The sequence below is a fragment of the Polypterus senegalus genome, chromosome 3, assembly GCF_016835505.1.
Source record: "Polypterus senegalus isolate Bchr_013 chromosome 3, ASM1683550v1, whole genome shotgun sequence".
NCBI classification, from domain to species: Eukaryota; Metazoa; Chordata; class Cladistia; order Polypteriformes; family Polypteridae; genus Polypterus; species Polypterus senegalus.
In genome coordinates, this window is record NC_053156.1 from 183039745 (window position 1) to 183057846 (window position 18102).

General features: G+C 43.0%; 1 protein-coding gene across 1 annotated transcript in view; it reads left to right on the top strand.

Moving 5' to 3' along the window:
* Positions 1-18102, top strand: part of galnt2 (UDP-N-acetyl-alpha-D-galactosamine:polypeptide N-acetylgalactosaminyltransferase 2) — a 296051-nt gene that overhangs the window by 221342 nt on the left and 56607 nt on the right. Inside the window, exon 11 of the mRNA XM_039748294.1 lies at positions 4189-4315. Within this exon, the coding sequence (XP_039604228.1) occupies positions 4189-4315 (127 nt within the window). The remainder of the gene's footprint in view (positions 1-4188; positions 4316-18102) is intronic.

Sequence of the window (18102 nt, forward strand, 5' to 3'; positions counted from 1 at the left end):
GATTTTTCGCTGGTTCACGGCTTTCTGTGGAAAAATGGGTCTTTTAATTTATGGCACATGCTTCCTCAGTTTGTTTGCCCAGTTGATTTCATACAAGGAACGCTATTGGCGGATGGCTTAGAAGCTACCCAATCAGAGCATGTATTACATATAAACGAAAACTCCTCAATGATATAAGATATGCTTCCCGCGCGGTGCTTGATTGTTTGCTTTTCTCTATCTCTCTCACTCTCTCTGCCTGACAGAGGGGATGTGAGCAGAGGGGCTGTTTGCACAGAGGCTGTTTGCCTAGAAGATACTGACTCTCCTCTACAAAATGCCGCTTTATTGCGGTGCTTCTGCATACTTAAAAGCATGTATTGATTTTTTGATTGTTTGCTTTTCTTAGCGAGCGCTTTTTCTGACATTCTCTGCTCCTGACGGCGCTCATTTGAGGAGAAGATATGTTTGCATTCTTTTAATTGTGAGAAAGAACTGCCATCTCAGTCTTGTCATGGAGCACAGTTTAAACTTTTGACTAAAGGGTGTCATTTCATGTCTAGAGGGCTCTAATAATGTTAACAGTGTGTTAGAGTTTATAAGGGCTTAAAATATATAAAAATAATCATACAAACATATGGTTTCTACTTCGCGGATTTTCACCTATCGCGGGGGGATCTGGAACGCAACCCCCGCGATCGAGGAGGGATTACTGTACTCTACTTTCAACAAAAATGTCTTTCATTTCCCAAGAACATCTGAGTACTTGGGTGTTTTCAGAATAAAGATTTTTAGTGAAGCAGTATTTAGTTGTATGAAATTAAATCAAATGTGAAAAACAGGCTGTGCAGAAATTTGGGTACCCTTGTAATTTTGCTGATTTGAATGCATGTAACTGCTCAGTACTGATTACTTGCAACACCAAATTGGTTGGAATAGCCCTGAACTTCACAGACAGGTGTGTCCAGTCATGAGAAATGGTATTTAAGGTGGTCAATTGCAAGTTGTGCTTCCCTTTGACTCTCCTATGAAGAATAACAGCATTGGATCCTGAAAGAAACTCTCAAAAGATCTGAAAACACAGACTGTTCAGTATCATGGTTTAGGGGAAGGCTACAAAAAGCTATCTGAGAGGTTTAAACTGTCAGTTTCAACTGTACGGAATGTAATCAGAAAATGGAAGGCCACAGGCACAGTTGCTGTTAAACCTAGGTCAGGCAGGCCAAGAAAAATACAGGAGCGGCATATGCGCAGGATTGTGAGAATGGTTGCAGACAATCCCACAGATCATCTCCAAAGACCTACAAGAACATCTTTCTGCAGATGATGTATCTGTACATCATTCTACATTTCAGCACAATTTGCACAAAGAACATCTGTATGGCAGAGAGAAGAGAAGGAAGCCCTTTCTACACTCATGCCACAAACGGAATAGCTTGTTGTATGCAAATTCTAATTTAGCCAAGCCAGATTCATTTTGGAACAAAGTGTTTTGGACTGATGAGCCAATAATTGAGTTATTTCGTCATAACAAAAAGTGCTTTGCATGGCAGAAGAAGAACGCCACATTCCAAGAAAAATACCTGCTACCTACGGTCAAATTTGGTGGAGGTTCCATCATACTGTGGGGCTGTGTGGCTAGTTCATGGACTGGGGCCCTTGTTAAAGTCGAGGGTCGGATACATTCAACCCAATATCAACAAATTCTTCATGATAATGTTCAAACATCATTCACAAAGTTAAAGTTGCACAGGGTTTGGATATTCCAACAAGACAATGACCAAAAACGCAGTTCAAAATTTACAAAGTCATTCATGCAGAGGGAGAAGTACAACGTTCTGGAATGGCCGACACAGTCCCCTGACTTGAATATCATCGAAAATCTATGGGATGATTTGAAGCAGGCTGTCCATGCTTGGCAGCCATCAAATTTAACTGAACTGGAGAGGTTTTATATGGAAGAATGGCCAAAAATACCTCCATCAAGAATCCAGACACTCATCAAAGGCTATAGGAGGCATCTAGAGGCATCTATTTGCAAAAGGAGGCACAACTAAGTATTGATGTAGTATCTCTGTTGGGGTGTCCAAATGTATGCACCTAATTTTGTTATGATACATATTGCATATTTTTTGTTTATCCAATAAACTTAATGTCACTGCTGAAATACTACTGTTTCCATAAAGCATGTCATATATTAAAAGGAATTTGCTACTTTTAAAGCCCAGCCAATGATAAACAAGAATCCAAAGAATTAAGAGGGGTTCCCAAACTTTTTAATATGACTGTGTGTGTATGTATATATATATATATCTATATATATATATATATCTATATATATATATATATATATATATATATATATATATATATCTATATATATATATATATATATATATATATATATCTATATATATATATATATATATATATATATCTATATATATATATATCTATATATATATATATATATATATCTATATATATATATCTATATATATATATATATCTATATATATATATATATATATATATATATATATATATATATATCTATATATCTATATATATATATATATATATATATATATATATATATATATATATATATATATATATATATATATATATATATATATATATATATACAGTGGGGGAAATAATTATTTGACCCCTCACTGATTTTGTAAGTTTGTCCAATGACAAAGAAATGAAAAGTCATGCAAATCAATTTCTATCTTTTATTTAAAGTTATTTTTTCGATTTTCCTTTTGATGTGCAATCTGCCACTGTTGAAATAAACCTACCATTGAAATGATACTGTTCTGAGACTTTTCATTTCTTTGTCATTGGACAAACTTACAAAATCAGTGAGGGGTCAAATAATTATTTCCTCCACTGTATCTATATATATATATATATATCTCTATAAGATATCCACTATAAGAAAGAGACTGGGCAAAAACGGCCTGCATGGCAGATTTCCAAGACGCAAACCACTGTTAAGCAAAAAGAACATTAGGGCTCGTCTCAATTTTGCTAAGAAACATCTCAATGATTGCCAAGACTTTTGGGAAAATACCTTGTGGACTGATGAGACAAAAGTTAAACTTTTTGGAAGGCAAATGTCCCGTTGCATCTGGTGTAAAAGGAACACAGCATTTCAGAAAAAGAACATCATACCAACTGTAAAATATGGTGGTGGTAGTGTGATGGTCTGGGGTTGTTTTGCTGCTTCAGGACCTGAAAGGCTTGCTGTGATAGATGGAACCATGAATTCTACTGTCTACCAAAAATCCTGAAGGAGAATGTCCGGCCATCTGTTCGTCAACTCAAGCTGAAGCGATCTTGGGTGCTGCAACAGGACAATGACCCAAAACACACCAGCAAATCCACCTCTGAACGACTGAAGAAAAACAAAATGAAGACTTTGGAGTGGCAACTAGTCAAAGTCCTGACCTGAATCCAATTGAGATGCTATGGCATGACCTTTAAAAGGCGGTTCATGCTAGAAAACCCTCAAATAACCCTCAACAATTCTGCAAAGATGAGTTGGCCAGAATTCCCCCAGAGCGCTGTAAAAGACTCATTGCAAGTTATCGCAAACGCTTGATTGCAGTTATTGCTGCTAAGGGTGGCCCAACCAGTTATTAGGTTCAGAGGGCAATTACTTTTTCACACAGGGCCATGTAGGTTTGGATTTTTTCTCCTAAATAATAAAAACCATCATTTAAAAACTGCATTTTGTGTTTACTTGTGTTATATTTGACTAATGGTTAAATGTGTTTGATGATCAGAAACATTTTGTGTGACAAACATGCAAAAGAATAAGAAATCAGGAAGGGGGCAAATAGTTTTTCACACCACTGTATATATACACACACTATATATATATACACACACACATGTATGTATGTGTATATATATATGCATATGTATTGATATAGATATATATATAGTGTGTGTATGTAACGTAACATGATTGTAAATGTAATTGTGTTACATAAGAGTGTATGTAACTTGGCCAGAATTGATGCCAATATGGACTGTGAAGACCTGTTTTAACCAGTGGCTTTATTGCAGGGCTGTGAAGAAATTATAGGTCTGCGAGAGTGAGACTGAAGGTAAAGGTAGTACCTGGTGTGCAGCTAAGGTTGATCAAGTGAGTGCATCACTAACACTAACAATAAATACCCTTATTTATTTCAGAAATATCATTCCGTGTTTGGCAGTGTGGTGGAAGTCTGGAAATCATCCCTTGTAGTCGTGTTGGACATGTTTTCCGCAAACAGCATCCATATACCTTTCCTGGAGGCAGTGGAACAGTATTTGCAAGGTTACTTATTTATGGTATTATTTATTTCAATAGTGGTTGAAAATGTGCTTTTCACAATTAACAAAAATGAATTTTTTTAAGCAGCAATCTCTAATTGTTGCTATAACTAAGCTCTTTATTTAATTGTTGGTGTCTAATCCTGGTTCCTTTATAGCTAAGAATTCTTTCAGTTAGATACTGTGTCTGAGGCAGTACTTAAATGTTTGACTGAGTTTTTTGGAAAATTTAAGATTGCAGCTTCAATCCTTTTTCTCAAAATGGTTAATTCAAGGTTAGGATCACTAAAGTCAATCTTGATTTATATCTGTATTCTTTCATTTGTTTTCATTGTCCTCCATATTCCCTTACTGTCTTGTACACATACTCTTTATTCTTTCTCTTAATTGCATAATCACTAGCTTATTATCCTTTTCAGTAGATGGTGTGCAGCAATTAACAGAGATTACTACAGCTTCACCTCCACTACAAACTATAAATATTTAATCTGTATTTCTTTACAATTGTATTTCTTGTTAGTCCTCTATCTGTTGTTAATTCCTCCTAACTGGGACTTCTTCACTGTCTGTTTCATTACAGTAGACATCAAAGGTTTTTTTTCGTAAACCTTTTCATTTTCCTGTCACGTATAGTTTTATTACAATCACCCAATCTGTTATCTCATGATCATATGTTAACCCTAGAATTCCTCAAGTCTACAAGTATATATGTAATGCATAGTGCTGGGCGGTATACCGGTTCATACCAAAAAACGTTTTTTGTTTTTGTTATGATATGGATTTTCCTTATACTGGAACATCGGTTTAAATATCCTAAACAACGTTCGGAACGTGCCGCAGCGGGAAACTGTTTAAGCCTCTAGATCGCCTCAGCCTGTGCTGCCTTCACCATCCTGGTGTCCGTATCATCTCCCATGTCTGCCTTTTCCCTTCTTTAACCTCCTTGTGTTCCATCTTTTCTTTTTTCCTTCCCCCTATCCTGCCGGCCCATAAATATACATCTCTGTGGGCGCAGCATCTTATTCACATGCCGCAGTAAGCCAATGAAGCAATAGAGAACGATCGGGTGCGACTCGCCCCAATTAACTCAACTCCCCGTGGTCATGCAATCGTGTTTTGAAGTAATAGTATTATTACTGGAAATTGCACTATTATTTATTTTATTATTATTTATTAGTTTAAATATTATGCAGTTTTATGATGGTAAAGTTGTTTAACAAGTCACTTTAACGTGTCAGTGGACAGAGATTGTTAACATTAAGAAAGTGTAGTTGGTTTACAAAAAATATTTACTAATTATTCCTTTTCTAAGACATGTTCAGTGCAATACAACTTTTGACAAGCACTTTTCGGATATTTAAATGCCTAGTCTAAATTCCTCTTTGGCTGGTTGACAATATGTTGTCAAAATTTTAGTTTGTTTGCAAAATTTGTTCAGTAAAAAGGTTCTATATTTTGACTGCAAATGTCACGCATTGTGATTCCTTCTCTTCATTAGTGCCTCATTAGTGCCCACCTCCTTGAAAACTATCACTTTATGGGGCCATGCAAACCTGTATTAATACTTTTGTGCACATTAAAATGTTTTTTTGTACAATTATCATGACAGTGGAATAGGTTATTCTTGGCCAGTCTACTGCAGTAATTGCAGTTGGAAATGTGGTTAACTCATGCATGGAAAAGAAATACCTTTGAATACCGTGAAACCGGTACAATTTTGAAAAATACCGTGATATAGAATTTTGGTCATACCGACCAGCACTAGTAATGCAGAGCAACCTTAATTTTACTAGCAGTTCCTCATCACTGCACCAGTTGTGCACCATTAAGCTTCTTTTTTATGCATATGTGTCAGTCGCCAGCAGGCAGGCAGCTTGCTGTCCCATCCCCCACCAAGGCAGATGAAAGAAAGAGAAGAGGTTGGGAGTATACGCTGATAGCACATTGCCACTTCCACCACACAGCTGAAGTCAGACACAAAATTCTCACCACAGAAGTCTGTTTATCTGGAAGTGAAGTATCTGAAATTGTACAGGAAAATAATATATTATTATTTGAAATACATACATTTCGTGTATGTTCTGTGTCTACAATGATCTGTGTAAATTTATGATGACAGGAAATGTGAGAAAAGAAATGTTGAACACATAACTAAAACAGATTACTTTTTCATGTTGTAAGGTTTCTAAACTCTTTTGGGACTCCCCCCAATAGGACAACATGCAGAAGAGCGTCCCAAAGCAAGCACATTTGCCGCGTTTATGAAAGATAGCTTTGACAACGGCAGGCTCCCAGCGCTATAGTGGCTTGTCGCAAAATCAAATCCAAGCCAACCACGATCGCACTATAAGTGCCATTGGCGACATGTGATGCAAGGAACATTAGAAATACAGAAAAACCCAGAGCATGATCCAGCAGCCACCACTGCCTTGGTGCCTCCGCGAGATGTGCTGCCGAAGATGGCTTCCCTCAGATGACCCTGAGTGTTTCCTGTTTTGCTTTGAACGTATGGTAAATTGATGCGCTGGAACAGGGGAGCCTGTGCAGCTATTTTGGCCCCGTTTTTTTACCAGAGAAGCCCTTCAAGCCGTATGGAATCTCCCTTCTGAAATGCTCAATGCCTGCTTGAAGTGACAGATCCTCTTCAGCACGGCTGTGTGCCCTGTGGTCAAGGGGTGCCAGTTTTGGCTGTGGCATATTGATCTGGATCGCCCTGTATGAGGACAGATCCAAGGCTTAGTGGACCTGAATCAAAGCTGGATCCGCAGAATTCCTTTTGAGTCCATTGTGGAGAAGCTCGCTATCGATGCAGTCTTGTCAGGGACAGACAAGAGCCTTTGTGATGAGATGCTACGGAACGTTGTCCACTCACTGCTGGATCTGACCCGCAGACTAGAGGGTCCACAAACCACCTGGAAACAGGGCTTCCCAGGTTTGACCCTGATTTCGATCCAGCAAGTACAGACCTTCAGAGTCACCTGCGCCATGGGTAGAAGACACTAGAGTGTGAACACCATTGTGACGATGCTGGTCCCCTACAGACTCCCTCTTCCCACATGGGAGTCTGCTGAACCAACACCATCGATAGTTATGACCAAGATGAGCTTACAGATGAGGACAATTCACTGATGATGCCAGAGGATGTTGAAAAAAGTGCTTTTATTAAAAAATGGGCAACACAAGAGTAAAAACAACAAGTGTCAATAGTGCAGTAAAAAAAAAAAAAAGAACATATATCCATCCATCCATTATCCAACCCGCCATATCCGGACTACAGGGTCACAGGGGTCTGCTGGAGCCAGTCCCAGCCCAGCCAACACAGGGCGCAAGGCAGGAAACAAACCCCCGGCAGGGTGCCAGCCCACCACAGAAAAGTACATATATAAATCCATAAAATCATTGGGAAAGTGAGGATAAAAATAATCAATAAATAAATCCATTTAAAATCCAAGGTTAAAATGCAATCTAACTTATCCTGATCTCAGCCCAGCTCCTTCATTTTCTCCCTGGCTCACCAATTGCTTACATAGCCAGCGGAGACTCAGCAGCCACAAGCTCCTTTCGGCCGACCTCCATCTTGGCTGCCTCAAGGCATCACGGCCAAACTGCCCGAGGTTGGCTGTTCTCTCTTCTTCCTTTGCACTCACGTGGTCGCACCTCTGAAGCCTAGGGAGGGCACCTGCCTTGCTTGCCACACTCCACCCTAATGTTCAGTGAGGCGAACTAGCCCCTAGAGCGCCACAGCTAACAGTCCTTCATGGGGCCCCAGCTCTTACTGCCTCCTCCTTCCAGGTGGCCAGATCCTCGCCAAGACTGCCTTTTACGTCTTTTAACCTTGTTCCTCCTTTTCTCCTTTTCTTTGATCTCCCTCCATCTTTTGATTTCCCCCCATTTTCCTTTTGTCGACCCATATATATATGCGCAGCGCCTTAATCACATGCCGCAGGAAGCCAGTGAAGCACCCGCACTCGCTTCAAATACCTCATTAACTCCCCGCGGTCGTGCAGTTGCACCCACGGAGAGCGACAAGGCTCTATAGATTTAAAACTGCCCCTTTTTTGAAGACGCAGACCCGCTATGCCACAACCATAGTGTGGACTAAATGCAGCTGCTTTCACTGTGATCAGCTGGGACATCTGGCTCAGGAATGTCACCTCCCACCTGCGCAAACAATAGCCATCGGTCTGGCTCAGGTATGCAGTTCACAAGTTTCCCCCAAGATGTTAAAGGAGGTCAATTTTAAGGCCTTAACCTGGCCACTCCTAATAGGAAAAAGGAATGCCCTCTTCCTACGGGTCTTGGCCACCTGCAGAGCGCCTTCCCCCGTATTGTATAGAGAGGGGCTTTCAGCAGACAATGTCAGTAAAGGAACCAGGTTTGGAATTGAACTGGAGTTGTTCAGCAAGCTGGGGGATGAATCCTCAAGTGAAGACCCGGGACATTTGGCAAACTTTTCCGCGCCATCGTGTACACTAATAGCCAGCCTCCCCAAACTGGACACTCAATATGGACCCGGACAAAAATGAAATAGCAGTGGGAGGTGAGTGCGATGGTGCATTAAACACGACAGCAGTGGGAAGTGAGTGCAATTCTGCATCAAACATGAAGGAAGCAGAGTGCGCCATCCAGGCAGAGTCTGCTTGCCTACAACAAGCTGATAACATCTTGGATTTTGCATTCAGACAAGCTCACCTCACAAATGAGGCTTACTGTCTAGAGAGAGGACCCAAATTTTGAAACGCCACATTTTTTTTTACTTAAGGATGGTTTTCTATATCGGGTAATTTCTGATTTCATGGGTGATGAACTTATTAAGCAGTTGGTAGTACCAAATGAGCATAGTGTGAAGGTTTTAAAAATTGCTCACAGTGTCGTTTTTGGGGGGCACCACCACAAGGGAACACATTTCAAAATGCTGTTATTGGGTGAATATGGGCCGGGATGTGGAGCAATTTTGTAAGGCCTGTCCTGACTGTCAAATAGTTTCCACTCACAGATCTGCCAGGGCACCCCTTGTACAGATGGCTATTTTAGAAGTCCCCTTTGAGAGGGTGGGATTAAATAATGTTGGCCTGCTTCCCAGGAGTAAAAGTGGGTTTCAGTATATACTTATGTTAATCATTTACACCACAAGATATCCAGACGTAGCAGTGCTGTGATGTGCGGATGCCCAAACTATTGCAAAAGCACTCTCAGATATTTTCACACTTATTGGTATCCCTCGCGAGATTCTCACTGATCAGGGCACACCCTTTATATCTCTCATCATGAAACAGCTATGCAAAAGTTTTTCAAGCAAGTCCGTTACACTCCACGGTTTATCATCCGCAGACAAATGGCCTGAAATATTTAATAAAACCCTAAAACAGATGATTCGGCGGTTAGCCCATGACGATCCAACTTCCTGGGATACAGCTGTACCTTTCCTACTGTTTGCAGTCCAGGAATCCCCGCAAGCATCTGTTATGATGATCTCTTTTGAACTATTATTTGGCCAGCGACCACCTGGGGTGTTGGACATTTTTTGGGATGAATGGACGGGGGCTCACAAGATAACCCCTGGGGAGAGGTTGTTTCGCTGCAAGAGCAGATTGCCAGATTATCCTCTATTGCAGTAGAACATTAACAGTGTGAGCAGGAGGCACAAAAATGTAATATGACAAGACGAGACGAGTAAACTCTTGAGTTTATGAAGGGGGATCGCGCGCTAGTGTTGATCCCATCAGATCCACTTAAATTTCTGGCCGAATGGCAAGGGCTGTCAGTGATAGAAGACCGTATGTCCACAGTAAATTATAAAGTCAGATTTTGCATGTTAATCTTTTAAAGGAGTGGCACAACTGTCACAAAGTCCTGGTCACAGGCACAGCGGCCCTCCAGACTGAGGTCGCTATTAGGGATGATTTAACTGACACCCAGAAAGCGGAATTGCTATCGCTGATCAATAGGAACTCAGACATCTTTTTAGCAACACCTGGCTGGATGACGATTGCAGAACACATGATTGTCACTCGACCCAGTGTTACTATACAGGTGCCCCCGTATCGCCAACCAGAGACAACAAGGAAAGTGATACACAAAGAAGTTCAAAAGATGCTCCAATTAGGCGTTATTCGGCCAAGCAAGAGCAAATGTTTAAGTCCAGTTGTACTTGTCTCAAAGTGCAACGGTTCGGTTCTTTATTGATTTTAGGCATTTGAATAAGATTTCCAAGTTTTATGCATACCCCATGACACGTGTGGACGAGCTGTTGGAAAAGCTCGGGCAGGCTTCATATTTCTCCACCCTTGACCTCACGAAGGGTTATTGGAAGGTTTCCTCAGTTGTGAGGAGACCGTGTTTGCCACTCTGGTCGGGTTGTTTGAATTTACGGCCCTTGCTTTTGGCCTCCATGTTCCACTGCTGACCTTTCAGCGAACGATGGACCAATCCTTCATCCCCATTCCGCATACGCGGGTGCCTATCTTGACGATGTGGTCGTAGTCGGTAATGACTGGGAATCGCATCTTGTCCGCCTTCAGGCGATGCTTGACAGTTTCCGGCTGGAAGGGTTGACTTCCAACCCTAAGAAGTACAAGCTAGGTATGTCTGAAACACACTGTCTGGGATATTTCATGGGGAAATGTTTACTCAAGCCTCAAATGGACAAGGTAGAGGAGGTTCTTGCATATCCCCATCTCAAAAGATAGAGGCAGGTCCTTGCCTTCCTCGTGCTTGTGGGGTATTACAGGCGGTTCATTCCCAGTTTTGCGTATTAGGCCACCCCTCCGTACTGACTTGACAAAGGGCAGAAAAAAATCGTAGTGTTATCTGCACCAACGCCTGTAAGAGAGCTTTTGCGGAACTAAAAGCTGCTTTATCATCCTTTCCGGTTCTGCGCAATCCAGACTTTTTCAAAGAATTTATTCCATAAACAGATGCTAGTGCTTTCGTTTTAGGAGCGCTGCTCTCACAATGTTTTGAGGGGGAAGAACACCCGATCACATTTTTCAGAAAAAAGCTGCTACCCAGGGAGTGTAATTATTCAACTATGTAAAAGGAGTGCTTAGCAATTAAGTGGATTGTGGAAGCCATCCGTTACTGTCTCTGGGGACAACGGTTTACCCTGGTGACTGACAAAGCCCCGCTACAATCATTGTACAAACAGAAGGATACAAACACCTGGCTCACTCAATGGTCTATAAGTTTGCTGGTTTTTGCTTTTGATGTTCGCCACCGTCTCGGGACTACTCGCATCAATGCTGACATTCTCTCCCGCCTAGCCGAGCCAGGCTCGGGCGGTCACTTTGCCCACACCGGTGTGGACTAAGCTGAGGAGGGAGATGTAAGGTTTCTAAACTCTTCTGGGACTCCCCCAACGGGACTACACCCCAAAGAGCTTCTCGAAGCATGATCGCCGTATTTGTGGAAAACAGTTTATTTGTCAGGGCAATCGCAGACTCCCAGCACTGCAGTGGCTCGTCTCAAAAGCAAATCTGAGCGACCGCAATCATGCTATAAGCACCGTCGTTGATGGATGATGCGAGGAACATTTTAAATGCAGGGAACAATGTTACTTGGCCATTAACCTGGCCACAACCCTGCCTGATTGCTGTGTCTGAATAGGAGAGTGGTAGATCCCGCTGCAATAAATAACCGTGCTGTTCCTGTTTGAAGCTAAATAAAGCTGGTTTTGCTAAAGTACTGAGACTCAGCCTCGTGTTTTGGGATGCAAGGCAGGGAGTCGCACATCACAAAATAGTAATATAGTACTAACAACAAAATTTTGACGTGAAGTGTATAATTATGTGAAGACTAAAGTACAAATACCAAATAAACACATTTACAAAAGGTATAACAAAACAAGTGTGCTTTCATTCAAGAATAAAACCAAAGAAAAAGAAACTGTTCAATTTACATGTTGCTGTTAATGTGTGAAAACTGAAACCCAAATATCAACCGATACAAAGTAGACATTTGCGTGCATATGTGTGTTTTCATGTTTCACAGTGGAAACATGGCTATCTCAAAGGTACCTGCTTGGCTGGTACAGGGGGTAAGAACTGCTGCTTTGCAATCAAGACACTGATGGTTTGAACCTGGGTCCTCCCCGCTTCTTTTCAAGCAAAACCCGGGTCTGCTTCCAGTGTAACTGCAATTCAGGTTGGGAGCACTTCTAGGCTATGTGGAAACTGATAATTATTGTCCTCTCTTGGTAGTGCCCTCTAACAGTACCCAAGGACCCTGACAGCGCTGCAAGTCCAGACTTTAATTCCCATGCAACCCTGTGGGTATCCTGATTGGAACTGGCCTCAAAAGTACACACCCTACACTACTGTGTTTGATCTTATTCAGGTAAAGATCCCAGTCACCCCAAGGGAGAAAGAATTTCCAAGACTAAGGTCATTAAGCTTATGAAGCTGTTTCTGGACAAAGGCAGAACCATAACAACAGTTGTGTGGAACTTCCACCTGCAGCTAAAGTCACTTCAGTACACATGTACTTTGTAAACATGCCCGTGTCGATCAAACAGCGGAAGCTCTGCAGTTTACTTGTGACTTTACACTGTAGGAAGATAAGTAAATAAATTTATGTAAATAACATTCAATCTGGCTTTTATATAAGTAACATATACATGGTTTTCATATAAAGACCATCACAAAACATAATCACAAACAGGACTTTACACGATACCTTGGCGAGCTCTGTAAGCCGTGCTGTTTCGTTGAAGGACAGATGTGGGGCAGACTGACTGGCAGTATGACGCCCAACCTGTTGCTGCATCCAAACAGTACCATCTTTCACCTTTATGCCTGGCACAGCTGCATTGTTCTTATATGTGAGTGAACGTTTCTTGCAGGGAGGGCTTCTGTTCTCTTTCACCGATGTAGAACCCTCGTTCTTATCTGAGTTTACCTCTCCTATAGAACATCTTTATTTGAAAACAGCAGTGTCGCATCGGGGCGAGCATAAACATGACTGAGAGACTAAAACTGACAAAAGTGTATTCTTGATCCGATGTAGAACAGTCATCATGATTTGAGTTTGCCTCTGTTATAGTGCGTCTGAAAAAACAGCATTGTCAAATTCGGCGGTTGGGGTTTGAGTTGGGATTGTGAACGCGGCTGAGAGAATAACAATAAAAAAAAAAAAAGCTAACCTCTACAAGTACCATTCATTTTCACCGGCTGTTACAGACTCAAATGAAATGTATGTTTTTATTCTATAGTAAGAATAAGAGCAGCTCACTACTAAAAACGGAGGCGTCTAAGGATCAGATCAGCGACTTTTTGATCACCAGTCAACAATGTGTTTATGTAGATTGTTGTAGACACGGTGTAGCAGGGCTACATAATAGTATGTTTTTTATTTTGTGTTTGTGCTGAGTCGCGTTTTGTTCACATCATCCTGTTTACTATCGGATTCAATGTCCCCCTCATCCCTCGGGATGCGGTCAAAGTTCTGACAGAGGTGGGAGTTATAGCTACGAGTCTGACAGGGGACTCTGCCTGACATTCCCAGCAGGGCCTACCAGACCTGACCGGCATCTTTCAACACCATCAAAGCCAACTCACCACCAGGTGGTGATCAGTTGACAGCTCCGCCCCTCTGTTCACCCGAGTGTCCAAGACATGTGGCCGCAAGTCCGATGACACGACCACAAAGTGTCCTGGTGCCAAGTGCACATATGAACACCCTTTTTGCTTGAACATTGTGTTCGTTATGGACAGTCCGTGACGAGTACAGAAGTCCAATAACAAAAAACTGCTCGGGTTTACATTTTGGGGGGGCGGCATTCCTCCCAATCACGCCCTTCAAGGTCTCACTGTCCTTGCCCACGTGAGCATTAAAGACTCCTAGCAGAATGAGGGAGTCCCCAGAAGGTATGCCCTCTAGCACCCCGTCCAGGGACTGCAAAAAGGGTGGGTACTCCAAACTGCTGTTCGGCACATACGCACAAACAACAGTTAGGACCCGTCCCCCCACCCGAAGGCAGAGGGAGGCTACCCTCTCATCCACCGGGGTAAACCGCCAAGGTCTCCACCTTCAGCCACCACCCAACTCACACTGCACCCTACCTCCTTGGCCTCTCCTACAGGTGGTGAGCCCATGAGAAGGGGGACCCACGTTGCCTCTTCAGGCTGTGGCCGGGACCGAGCCCCATGGGTAGAGGCCCGGCCAGCAGGCGCTCCCCATTGAGCCCTACCTCCAGGCCTGGCTCCGGAGAGGGGCCCTGGTGACCCGCATCTGGGCGAGGAAAAACGTCGTCCAAAGTTTTTGTTCTTCATAGAAGGTTTACTGAACTGCCCTTTGTCTCATCCGTCACCTAGGACCAGTTTGCCTTGGGTGACCCTACCCCGGGCAACACAGCTCCTAGGATCACTGGGACTTGCAAACCCCTCCACCACGATAAGGTGGTGGTTCAAGGAGGGGGTATGTGTGTGTGTGTGTGTTTATATTTATATTTATATATATATATATATATATATACTGCTCAAAAGAATTAAAGGAACACTTTTTAATCAGAGTATAGCATAAAGTCAATGAAACTTATGGGATATTAATCTGGTCAGTTAAGTAGCAGAGGGGTTGTTAATCAGTTTCAGCTGCTGTGGTGTTAATGAAATTAACAACAGATGCACTAGAGGGCAACAATGAGATGACCCCAAAACAGGAATGGTTTAACAGGTGGAGGCCACTGACATTTTTCCCTCCTCATCTTTTCTGACTGTTTCTTCACTAGTTTTGCATTTGGCTACAGTCAGTGTCACTACTGGTAGCATGAGGCGATACCTGGACCCTACAGAGGTTGCACAGGTAGTCCAACTTCTCCAGGATGGCACATCAATACGTGTCACTGCCAGAAGGTTTGCTGTGACTCCCTGCACAGTCTCAAGGGCATGGAGGAGATTCTAGGAGACAAGCAGTTACTCTAGGAGAGCTGGAGAGGGCCATAGAAGGTCCATAACCCATCAGCAGGACCAGTATCTGCTCCTTTGGGCAAGGAGGAACAGGATGAGCACTGCCAGAGCCCTACAAAATGACCTCCAGCAGGCCACTGGTGTGAGTGTCTCTGACCAAACAACCAGAAAGAGTTCATGAGGGTGACCCAAGGGCCCCATGTCCTCTAATGGGCCCTGAGCTCACTGCCCAGAAGCATGCAGCTCGATTGGCATTCGCCATAGAATACCAGAATTGGCAGATGCACCACTGGTGCCCTGTGCTTTTTACAGATGAGAGCAGGTTCACCCTGAGCACGTGACAGAAATAAAAGGGTCTGGAGAAGCCATGGAGAACATTATGCTGCCTGTAACATCATTCAGCATGAGCAGTTTGGTGGTGGGTTAATGATTGTCTGGGGAGGCATATCCATGGAGGGTCACACAGACCGCTACAGGCTTGACAGACCGCTTGGCTGCCATTAGGTATCAGGATGAAATCCTTGGACCCATTGTCATACCCTATGCTGGTACAGTGGCTCCTGGTGCACGACAATTCCTGGCCTCATGTGGTGAGAGTAAGCAAGCAGTTTCTGAAAGGATGAAGGAATTGATACCATTGACTGGCCACCACACTTTCCTGACCTAAATCCAATAGAACACCTCTGGGACATTATGTTTTGGTCCATCCAATGCCACCAGGTTGCACCTCAGACTGTCCAGGAGCTCAGTGATGCCCTGGTCCAGATCTGGGAGGAGATCCCCCACAACACCTTCTGTCATCTCATTAGAAGCATGCACCAATGTTTTCAGGCATGTATACAAGAACACAGGGGCCATACAAAGTTTTGCGTACAATTTTGAGTTGCTGCAATTAAATTTTGGCAAAATGGACTAGCCTGCCACATAATTTTTTCACTCTGATTTTTGGGGTGTCTTTGAATTCAGGGCTCTGTAGGTTGATCATTTTCATTTCCATCAAATGATGTGGCATCCTTTCGTTCCTAACACATTACCCAGTCTATATCAGTATAGATATCCAGGAGGATTTCTTTTTCCCATTGAGATCTGATGTGTTTTCAAAGTGTTCCTTTAATTTTTTGAGCAGTTATATATATATATATATATATATATATATAGTGGAACAGGACTGGGACACAGATAGACGGACATCATTCACCCAACACACGTTTATTCTGTACAATATTTACAATAAAGTCCGTGCACGTCCCAGTGCCTCCAGCACCGATCCCCCAAAGTCCAGGCCTCACAATCCTTTGTGCCTTTCTTCTAGCCGCCTCCAGTCCTCTCTCCAGCTCCGTCCTTTTCCACCCGACTTCCGCTCTCGAATGCAGGGAGGCGGCTCCTTTTATACCAACCTGGATGGGCTCCAGCTGCTTCCCAGCACTCCTCCATGGACACTTACCCATGTGGCAGAAGTGCCGGCTGCGCACCCGGAAGCCCTCCAGGTGTCCCCATTCTTCTTCCCCCTAGCACTTCTGGGTGTGGCGGAAGTGCTGGGCTCCAGGGTTCTTTTGGCACCAGGGCGCCGCCTGGCGGTGGCCACGGGCCCCTACAGGGTTAGGCTTCCAAGCCCCCTACCCGAGGCCACCAACAAAACCAGGGCGGTCGCCCCCTCGTGTTCGGGAGGAGGCACCAGCCCTCCTCCGGTCCCCTCGGGCGTCCCGGCTGGGCTCCACCCCCTGTCGCATGCGACAGTGCCCCACTGCCAGTGAAGAACCGTCCGTCTGAGCGATACATACCGAGATAATAAATATTAAGTTTATTACATAGAAAATAACCGAAAAATCCCAGATCATCGAGAAGTTTGCGAACCGACGACATGAAGAATCATCTTTGCGCCAAACTGGAAGCGTCCCCATATAAATCAGTCATCCAGACAATTTGGATCTGCATAATTAGATCTGGACCACCCTGTATGTATGTATATATATGTATGTATATGTATGTATGTGTATATAATGTATGTATGTATGTATGTATGTGTATGTATATATGTGTATATATGTATGTATATGCAGAATATAGCAGATATTCGATATTTTAGTAGTAAACAAACAGTTAAGGAGGAGGAGAGGTGCATCAGAAGGTAATTAAAAAATACAGACAGAAATATCAGATGTTCTAAACTAGATTTTTTTGTGAGGCTTTACAGAATTACTCCACATCCCGGCACATATTCACACAATAAAAGTGTTTTGAAATGCATTCCCTTATCATTTCCCCGCCGAGATGACCTCCCAAAACATGAAAGTGAGCAATTTTTAAAACCTTCTCTCTACGCTCTCTCACTACTAAGTGCTCAATATGTCCATCACCCATGCAATCAGAAATCACCCGATACAGAAAACCATCCTTAAGTAAAAAATATGGTGTGTTAAAATTCGGGTCCTCTCTCTCCAGATAGTAAGCATCATTTGTGACGTGGGCTTGTCTGAATGCAAAATCTAAAAGTTGCTATTGGCTCTTTGCAGGCGAGCAAACTCCAGCTGGATGGCAGTCTCTGCTTCCTCTGCGTTCAATGCAGCATCGCACTCACTTTCCACTGCTACTGTGTTTGATCCAGAAATCGCACTTGCCTCCCACTGCTGCTTTGTTTTCGTCCAGGTCTGTATTGAGTGTCCAGTCTGGGGAGGCAGTTGGTGCCCGTGGTGACATGGAAAAGTCTGCCAGCTCTCCCAGGTCTTCACTTGAGAATTCATTCCCCACCTCACTGGACAACACCAGTTCAATTTCAAACCCAGTTCCTTGACTGACATTGTCTGCTGCAAGCCCCTCTCTATCCAATACAGGGGAAGGTGCTCTGCAGGTGGCAAAAATCCATGAGAAGAGGGCATTCCTTTTTCCAGTT